A 9,583-nucleotide genomic window follows, 5' to 3' on the forward strand; every position below is an offset into this window, starting at 1 on the left:
GTGTCCCTGTACACAGTCCCGGTGTCTGGGTCGGTGCAGTGACTGGGTCAGTGCAGTGAGGGCTCGCTCTTCCATCTCCCTCCCTCCTTCACCGATAACTCCCCTCTCAATTCCTGATTTTGCTCGAGTCAGCACATTGTGGGAGAATCACGCATACCCCACGTGGCTCTCGAACACAGAGGTGCCCAGTTCTATCAGTGTGTGTTTGTAACCAGAATCAGAGACCGATACAGCACAGTGATGACGAGCTCTCCTGTATTACACCTTGTTCGTATTGACACCACCTTCCCTGACGGTGCCACACTCTGTATTCTTTCACTGACTGACCTTTTTCTCTCTGACAGGTCCAATTGAGCAACTACCGGATTACAACCGGATCCGGAGCGCCATGTACTGGCTGCGTCTATGAGCCAGGTCCAGAAGCAGAGAGGATTGGGGCTGTTCCTACTTTGAGCCCCTCGGTCTCGGGGGGTCTCATCCCCTCATTGTGTACCGTTTGTTTGGTGGTGTAATTTGAAATGGTGGAAAACTTGTTTGAATTGCAGGAGATTGTTATTAAACTGAGACACTGTAACCCAACTGTACAGAACATAAATAATTAAAGGTTCTATTAAAGCAGACTGTCTACTGATCTCGATGCATTCACTGCAGCAGAATTCATTACCACAACTTGATTTGTTTATTGGGGGGAAGGAAATTCGTGTTCCTTAAGCTGGGGTTTGAGAGGGTGGAGGGGAATGCCTGATGGAATACTCCGACCCAGACCCTGAGTAGAGCGGGACTGAGCGACGTCCCTCACTCTGCATTTTCTGACTGCAGTCTCTGCACTCCAGGAAGGTCACACACTTGCTGGTTGACCTCCGTGTAGAGCACGTTCTGGACCAACTGTTGATCACAGAGAGTGCCCACAGATCCTCCTGCACTCATAGACTCGGGCAGCACAGGAGGAGGCCATTCGGCCCATTGTGTCTGTGCCGGTTCTTTCAAAAAGCTATCCACCGCCCCCCCCACCACTCTTTCCCCACAGCCCTGCAAATTCCCTTCAAGTATTTCTCCAATTCCCTTTTGAAAGTTACTATTGAATCTGCTTCCACCGCCCTTTCAGGCAGCGCATTCCAGATCACAACAACTCGCTGCGTAAAAACATTCTCCTCATCTCCCCTCTGGTTCTTTTGTTAATTATTGTAACTCTGTGTCCTCTGGTTACCGACCCTCCTGCCACTGGAAACAGTTTCTCCTGATCTACTCGATCAGGAGCCAATGTAGGTCAACGAACACACAGGTAATGGGTGAATGGGACTTGCTGCAGATTAGGATACGGGCAGCAGAGTTTTAGACGAGCTGATTTATGGAGGATGGCAGGTCAGCCAGGGGAGCAGTGGAATCATCAAATCTGGAGGTGACAAAGACATGGGTGAGAGTTTCGGCAGCGGATGAGCTGAGGTGGGTGATTTACAGAGGGCTGGAAGAATGTGCTCTTTATGATGGAGAGGATATGAGGTCAGAAGCTCGAGCCATCCAAGGTTGGATAAGCAGTCTGACAGCTCAGAGGTGGGAGTATGGGGCGGGGCACAGAATCATATAGATATATTTCTTAAAGCTAAAGGGATCAAGGGATATGGGGAGAAGGGGTATGGGGAGAAGGCAGGGACAGGGTACTGAATTTGGATGATCAGCCATGATCTCATTGAATGGCGGAGCAGGCTCGAGGGGCCAAATGGCCTACTCCTATCTTCTATGTTTATCATAGAATGGTTGCAGCACAGAAGGAGGCCATTCGGCCTGTCGAGCCCGTGCCGGCTCTCTGCAAGAGCACTTCAGCTTGTCCCACTCCCCCGCCCTTTCCCTGTAGCTCTGCAAATTTCTTCTTCAGATACTGTGAGGATTGATGTGCCGGGCATCCAATGGCAGGTGGGTGGGTGGGGTGGGGCGACGAATTGTAATGAAACCTCCAGGATTATGTCCAGCCATGTTAGCAACCCTGCTGGGCACGGATTTGTGAGACGATGACAAATTCAAGGACTTTGGAGAAGGGGGTTAGGTGATGGGCGCTAGTTTGCAGAGGGCTGGAGACGGCTCTGAGGAGTGGGAGGCATTCACAATGTCCGCTAGCATAGCGGCAGGAAGGGGGGGTCAGGGGAGAGAAGGGGGTGAGACCGAGAGAGCCAGTTAGTGTGGCACTGGGGGAGTTTGCAGAGTGGGAGCGGGGGGGCTGGGGAGGAGTTTTTCGAGCGGGAGGAGTTTGCAGAGTGGGGGCTGGGGGGAGTTTGCAGAGTGGGGGCTGGGGGGGGGGGGAGTTTGCAGAGTGGGGGCTGGGGGGGAGGAGTTTGCAGAGTGGGGGCTGGGGGGGAGGAGTTTGCAGAGTGGGGGCTGGGGGGGAGGAGTTTGCAGAGTGGGGGGAGTTTGCAGAGTGGGGGCTGGGGGGGAGGAGTTTGCAGAGTGGGGGCTGGGGGGGAGGAGTTTGCAGAGTGGGGGCTGGTGGGGAGGAGTTTGCAGAGTGGGGGCTGGGGGGAGGAGTTTGCAGAGTGGGGGCTGGGGGGAGGAGTTTGCAGAGTGGGGGGAGTTTGCAGAGTGGGGGCTGGGGGGGAGGAGTTTGCAGAGTGGGGGCTGGGGGGAGGAGTTTGCAGAGTGGGGGCTGGGGGGGAGGAGTTTGCAGAGCGGGGGCTGGGGGGAGTTTGCAGAGCGGGAGGAGTTTGCAGAGCGGGAGGAGTTTGCAGAGTGGGGGCTGGGGGGGGAGTTTGCAGAGTGGGGGCTGAGGGGTGTTTGCAGAGTGGGAGGAGTTTGCCGAGCGGGAGGAGTTTGCAGAGTGGGAGGAGTTTGCCGAGCGGGAGGAGTTTGCAGAGTGGGGGCTGGGGGGGGGAGTTTGCAGAGTGGGAGGAGTTTGCAGAGTGGGGGCTGGGGGGAGTTTGCAGAGTGGGGGGAGTTTGCAGAGTGGGGGCTGGGGGGAGTTTGCAGAGTGGGGGCTGGGGGGGAGTTTGCAGAGTGGGGGCTGGGGGGGAGTTTGCAGAGTGGGAGGAGTTTGCAGAGTGGGGGCTGGGGGGGAGTTTTTCGAGCGGGAGGAGTTTGCAGAGTGGGAGGAGTTTGCAGAGTGGGGGCTGGGGGGAGTTTGCAGAGTGGGGGCTGGGGGGGGAGGAGTTTGCAGAGTGGGGGGGAGGAGTTTGCAGAGTGGGGGCTGGGGGGGAGGAGTTTGCAGAGCGGGGGCTGGGGGGGAGTTTGCAGAGCGGGAGGAGTTTGAGAGCGGGAGGAGTTTGCAGAGTGGGAGGAGTTTGCAGAGCGGGAGGAGTTTGAGAGCGGGAGGAGTTTGCAGAGTGGGAGGAGTTTGCAGAGTGGGGGCTGGGGGGGGGAGTTTGCAGAGTGGGGGCTGGGGGGGGGAGTTTGCAGAGTGGGGGCTGGGGGGGGGAGTTTGCAGAGTGGGGGCTGGGGGGGGGAGTTTGCAGAGTGGGGGCTGGGGGGTGTTTGCCGAGCGGGGGGAGTTTGCCGAGCAGGAGGAGTTTGCAGAGTGGGAGGAGTTTGCAGAGTGGGGGCTGGGGGGGGGAGTTTGCAGAGTGGGGGCTGGGGGGGGGAGTTTGCAGAGTGGGGGCTGGGGGGTGTTTGCCGAGCGGGGGGAGTTTGCCGAGCGGGAGGAGTTTGCAGAGTGGGAGGAGTTTGCAGAGTGGGGGCTGGGGGGGGGAGTTTGCAGAGTGGGGGCTGGGGGGGGGAGTTTGCAGAGTGGGGGCTGGGGGGTGTTTGCCGAGCGGGAGGAGTTTGCCGAGCGGGAGGAGTTTGCAGAGTGGGAGGAGTTTGCAGAGTGGGGGCTGGGGGGGGGAGTTTGCAGAGTGGGGGCTGGGGGGTGTTTGCCGAGCGGGAGGAGTTTGCCGAGCAGGAGGAGTTTGCCGAGCGGGAGGAGTTTGCAGAGTGGTGGCTGGGGGGGAGTTTGCAGAGTGGGAGGAGTTTGCAGAGTGGGGGCGGAGTTTGCAGAGTGGGAGGAGTTTGCAGAGTGGGGGCTGGGGGGGGAGTTTGCAGAGTGGGAGGAGTTTGCAGAGTGGGGGCTGGGGGGAGTTTGCAGAGTGGGGGGAGTTTGCAGAGTGGGAGGAGTTTGCAGAGTGGGGGCGGAGTTTGCACAGTGGGAGGAGTTTGCAGGGTGGGGGCTGGGGAGGAGTTTGCAGAGTGGGGGAGGAGTTTGCAGAGTGGGAGGAGTTTGCCGAGCGGGGGCGGGGTTGGCCAAGCCTGCTGCACACCGGGGGCAGTGAGACGGCGCTGCGGATCCTGGCGCTGCAGTTGCGCGGAGCGGCCAGGGGCGGCGGCGGAGAGCGCGGGCCCGGGGGCTGCTCTTGCCGCGCGGATCCTTGGCGCTGACCCCTCACCCTGACCACCATGGCGGCCATGTTGTGTCGCGGCCTCGGGCCTCGGGTCCGGCTGGTGGCGGCCCTCCGGTAAGACCGACAGTACGGCGCTCCCTCAGTACCGCCCCTCCGACAGTGCGGCGCTCCCTCAGTACCGCCCCTCCGACAGTGCGGCGCTCCCTCAGTACCGCCCCTCCGACAGTGCAGCGCTCCCTCAGTACCGCCCCTCCGACAGTGCAGCGCTCCCTCAGTACTGCCCCTCCGACAGTGCGGCGCTCCCTCAGTACCGCCCCTCCGACAGTGCGGCGCTCCCTCAGTACCGCCCCTCCGACAGTGCGGCGCTCCCTCAGTACCGCCCCTCCGACAGTGCGGCGCTCCCTCAGTACCGCCCCTCCGACAGTGCGGCGCTCCCTCAGTACCGCCCCTCCGACAGTGCAGCGCTCCCTCAGTACCGCCCCTCCGACAGTGCGGCGCTCCCTCAGTACCGCCCCTCCGACACTCCCTCAGTACCGCCCCTCCGACAGTGCGGCGCTCCCTCAGTACCGCCCCTCCGACAGTGCGGCGCTCCCTCAGTACCGCCCCTCCGACAGTGCGGCGCTCCCTCAGTACTGCCCCTCCGACAGTGCGGCTCTCCCTCAGTACTGCCCCTCCGACAGTGCGGCGCTCCCTCAGTACTGCCCCTCCGACAGTGCGGCACTCCCTCAGTACTGTCCCTCCGACAGTGCGGCGCTCCCTCAGTACTGCCCCTCCGACAGTGCGGCGCTCCCTCAGTACTGCCTCTCCGACAGTGCGGCGCTCCCTCAGTACTGCCCCTCCGACAGTGCGGCGCTCCCTCAGTACTGCCCCTCTGACAGTGCGGCTCTCCCTCAGTACTGACCCCCCGACAGTGCAGCACTCCCTCAGTACTGACTCTCAGAGTTGACGTCTTTCACTCACTGGTCATTTATCGCTGCGTTTAGCCATTTAACAACAGTGGAACTCTCTGGAACTTCTTGCTCAGCTGTTGTGTATAATTGCTAATCTTTCTTTCACAAGGGACGGAAGTAATGAGGGAATAATAGGTGAACTTCATTTTAAAAAGGTGGAATGCAACAACAACTTGCATTTATAAAGCGCCTTTAATGTAGTAAAATGTCTCAAGGTGCTTCACAGGAGCGTTAACAAACAAAATTTGACACCGAGCCACATAAGGTGGTGTTCGGGTAGGTGACCAAATGCTTGGTTAAAGAGGTAGGTTTTAAGGAGGAAAGAGACATAGCGAGGCGGAGAGGTTTAGGGAGGGAATGCAGTTTTTAATTCTTGTGTATCTCTACACCAAACACAGGAACAGAATGTGGGTGCGGAGCCGGCCTGTGATGCATCCAGGGTGAGCCGCGATTCAGCACCATTCCCCTCTGACTCGATCCTATCTTTTGCAGGCAGCCCTGTCGGGGTCACAAGATGACACCCTCGGATGATGAGCTGTACCAGCGGACCACAGTGAACGCTCTGAAGCGAGAATCCCCCGACACCATGTTCATCGACAGTTACAGCAAGCACGGCTTCACTATCAACGGGAACCAAGTGTTTGGCCCCTGTGCTGTGATCCCACAGGCACTACTTCAGTGGAACGTGAGTTCGATCAGCCTGTGCGGGATTGTATCTCCTTCTCTGTAAATTTATAAGTAATTCCTCAAGATAATAGGGTTCAGGGAATAAAGGCCCCTGGACAAGGACGTTGCACAGCTGGCCCCGGAGGGTTCACTATCTGAAGCTATCACTTCTCCACTTGATGTCCGTGCAGGTACAGCAAGCAATTAGGAAGGCAAATGGTATGTTGGTCTTTATTGCAAGGGGGTTGGAGTGCAAGCGTAAGGAAGTCTTACTACAGTTATACAGGGCCTTGGTGAGACCACACCTGGAGTACTGGGCACAGTTTTGGTCTCCTTATCTAAGGAAGGATATACTTGCCTTAGAGGCGGTGCAACGAAGGTTCACTAGATTGATTCCTGGGATGAGAGGGCTGTCCTATGAGGAGAGATTGTGTAGAATGGGCCGATACTCTCTGGAGTTTAGAAGAATGAGAGGTGATCTCATTGAAACATATAAGATTCCGAGGGGGATTGACAGGGTAGATGCTGAGAGGTTGTTTCCCCCGGCTGGAGAGTCTAGAACTAGGGGTCACAGTCTCTGGATAAGGGGTCGGCCATTTAGGACCGAGATGAGGAGAAATTTCTTCACTCATTGTGAATCTTTGGAATTTTCTACCCCAGAGGGCTGTGGATGCTGAATCGTTGAGTAGATTCAAGGCTGAGATCGATAGATTTTTGGACTCCAGGGATATGGAGATCGGGCGGGAAAGTGGAGTTGAGGCAGAAGATCAGCCATGATCTTATTGAATGGCGGAGCAGGCTCGAGGGGCCGTACGGCTGACTCCTGCTCCTAATTCTAATGTTCTTATGATACGGTGGCATAGTGGTTAGCACTGTTGCCTCACAGCGCCAGGGACCCGGGTTCAAATCCGGCCTCGGGTGACTGTCTGTGTGGAGTTTGCACATTCTCCCCGTGTTTGCGTGGGTTTTCTCCGGGTGCTCCAGTTTCCTCCCACAGTCCAAAGATGTGCGGGTTAGGTTGATTGGCCATGATAAAAATTGGCCCTTAGTGTTAGGGGGGATTAAATACGTGGGGTTACGGGGATAGGGCTTGGGTGGGATGGCTGTCGGTGTAGGGACCGGGTGCTAGGGTTTGGATGATCAGCCATGATCTCGTTGAATGGCGGAGCAGGCTCGAAGGGCCGAATGGCCTACTCCTGCTCCTATCTTCTATGTTTCTATCTCACTGCCGAGCTCACAAAGCCAGTTTGTGGTCCCTGCTGAATCTCCTGATCAGCTGAAACTCTGTGACTGGAATCCCTTTTACTAACTGGAGATTGCTAACCAACACTCACTGAAAGGCTAAAGCCATTAGAAAGAATGAAGCCAGCCTGTGCTGAGCTGGGGTTGAGTGGGGGGGCTACAGGTGAGCTGGCCCTCCCTGGGCTAGGCTGGGGAGGATTGGTCAGTGCTCTCTATCCACTGACCGCGATGTTTCTGATCAAACACCCAGCCAGCACTCTCACAATCTGGGCCCAGACGTGAAGAACCGAGACTGTGTGAGGCGGTGGGGAGCTGACGTGGTCCAGGAACGGTGGCTCAGGAGAGAGAGAAATCTTGCTGCAATAGGACAGAGTGAAAGTGGAAGCGGAGAGGTTAACATTCTTGGATTTTTCTCTCTCTGTCTAGGTTGGAAGTTACAAAGACATCAGTGAGGACAGCCTGGCTCTGTTTTACATCCTGGAACCCAAAATAGGTGGGGAAATATCCTCGGCCTGTATTCTCTCGAGTTTAGCAGATTGAGGGGAGTCGGGGGCCCCGCACCCTGTATATTCCTATGTGCTGGGAGTCGGGGGGCCCGCACCCTGTACAGGAAACTTTGGTTTATCCGGAGGTTGTATATCCGGAAACCTCGAACTAACGGCAGAAATCAGCAGCCGTTTTGTTAGAAAAAAAACCTAACAGTCAGGCTCTGGTAAGCATCTCTGTAGCATAGCAACAGCTTCAGAGACGCTTCCAAGGTACGGGCCGAGTGTTTACAAGCTGTTGCTAAGCAACAGTGTTTGTTGTCAGATACAGGGATGAAAACCTCCGTATCCTTCAACATTAGTGCTGGTCTATCCGGAAATTTTGATAGATTGGCAGCAGCTCGGTCCAGTCGGTGCCGGATATCGCGAAGTTTCCTGTACATTCCTATGTGTTGTGAGTCGGGGCCCCGTACCCTGTATATTCCTATGTGCTGTGAGTCGGGGCCCCGTGCCCTGTATATTCCTATGTGCTGTGAGTCGGGGCCCCGTACCCTGTATATTCCTATGTGTCGGGGCCCCATACCCTGTATATTCCTATGTGCTGGGAGTCGGGGCCCCATACCCTGTATATTCCTATGTGCTGGGAGTCGGGGCCCCGTGCCCTGTATATTTCTATGTGCTGGGAGTCGGGGCCTCGTACCCTGTATATTCCTATGTGCTGGGAGTCGGGGCCCCGTACCCTGTATATTCCTATGTGCTGGGAGTTGGGGGCCCCGCACCCTGTACAGGAAACTTTGGTTTATCCGGAGGTTGTATATCCGGAAACCTCGAACTAACGGCAGAAATCAGCAGCCGTTTTGTTAGGTTTTTTTTTCTAACAGTCAGGCTCTGGTAAGCATCTCTGTAGCTTAGCAACAGCTTCAGAGACGCTTCCAAGGTACGGGCCGAGTGTTTACAAGCTGTTGCTAAGCAACAGTGTTTATTGTCAGATACAGAGATGAAAACCTCCGTATCCTTCAACATTAGTGCTGGTCTATCCGGAAATTTTGATAGATTGGCAGCAGCTCGGTTCTGTCGGTGCCGGATATCGCGAAGTTTCCTGTATATTCCTATGTGTTGTGAGTCGGGGCCCCGTACCCTGTATACTCCTATGAGTTGCTCTACAGCTGACGTGTATTGTGTTGCAGAGATTCTGGTTTTAGGGTTGGGTGAGAGAATCCGGAGACTGGACCCCAAACTGTTGGCATTTATGAGGAGCAAGGGGATTGCTGTGGAGGTACAGGACACGGTGAGTGCCACAGCACACAGACACAGGACTTAACCGGTGGGCACTAGAGTGAGTGGGAATGTTTCAACGACTTCGGTTTACCTTTTTACCCAGGCCTGAGACAAATTTGTTTCCCTCTCCATCAGACACTGAATCTCACTGGGGTACAGTTCCACAGACACTGACTCTCACTGGGGTACAGTTCCACAGACACTGACTCTCACTGGGGTAGTTCCACGGGTTCCCTTCAGTGTCTATTGTAGTCACCCAGAGACTGTAGGAACGGAGACAGGAACTCATGGCCCCAGTATGTCAGAGCAGTAACACGGTGCAGGTTTGATTCCTGTCTGTGCTGCACTGAATCACTGATTGCAACCTCACTGCCTGGATGGAGGGAGGAATTAGTGGAGGTGTCATCACCAGGCTTAGTGGGGGCTTCACCGACACAGAGTCCATCGCCGAGGCTGAGACTTACTCCAGCCATGCTGACCTTTCCGCTTCTCTCCACAGCCAAATGCCTGTGCGACCTTTAACTTCCTAACAAGCGAGCGAAGATGCACAGCAGCCGCACTGATCCCACCTCTCCACATCTCCGGGGACTTGGAGTAGGACTCGTAGCAGTGTTTGAAGAGGCTTTATCTGATTGTACAGAATAATTAAACTGTGTGTCAAGAA

At 56.0% G+C, this 9,583-nt stretch overlaps 2 protein-coding genes across 2 annotated transcripts in view; both read left to right on the forward strand.

Annotated features, from left to right (window-relative positions):
• Positions 1 to 618, forward strand: part of LOC147111366 (mitochondrial-processing peptidase subunit beta-like) — a 34,128-nt gene extending 33,510 nt beyond the window's left edge. Inside the window, exon 13 of the mRNA XM_086002190.1 lies at positions 345 to 618. Within this exon, the coding sequence (XP_085858316.1) occupies positions 345 to 409 (65 nt within the window). The 3' untranslated portion in view covers positions 410 to 618. The remainder of the gene's footprint in view (positions 1 to 344) is intronic.
• Positions 619 to 4,264: 3,646 nt separating this feature from the next.
• ndufaf3 (NADH:ubiquinone oxidoreductase complex assembly factor) lies at positions 4,265 to 9,583 on the forward strand. Its single transcript, XM_086002192.1, has 5 exons — positions 4,265 to 4,412; positions 5,741 to 5,933; positions 7,583 to 7,649; positions 8,829 to 8,929; positions 9,419 to 9,583. Exons 1-5 carry the CDS (start codon positions 4,354 to 4,356, stop codon positions 9,515 to 9,517), a joined length of 519 nt encoding a protein of 172 aa, XP_085858318.1. The 5' UTR covers positions 4,265 to 4,353; the 3' UTR covers positions 9,518 to 9,583.

Source organism: Somniosus microcephalus, chromosome 11 (assembly GCF_052327205.1).
Source record: "Somniosus microcephalus isolate GS21.2 chromosome 11, FLI_Smic_1.0, whole genome shotgun sequence".
Lineage (NCBI taxonomy): Eukaryota > Metazoa > Chordata > Chondrichthyes > Squaliformes > Somniosidae > Somniosus > Somniosus microcephalus.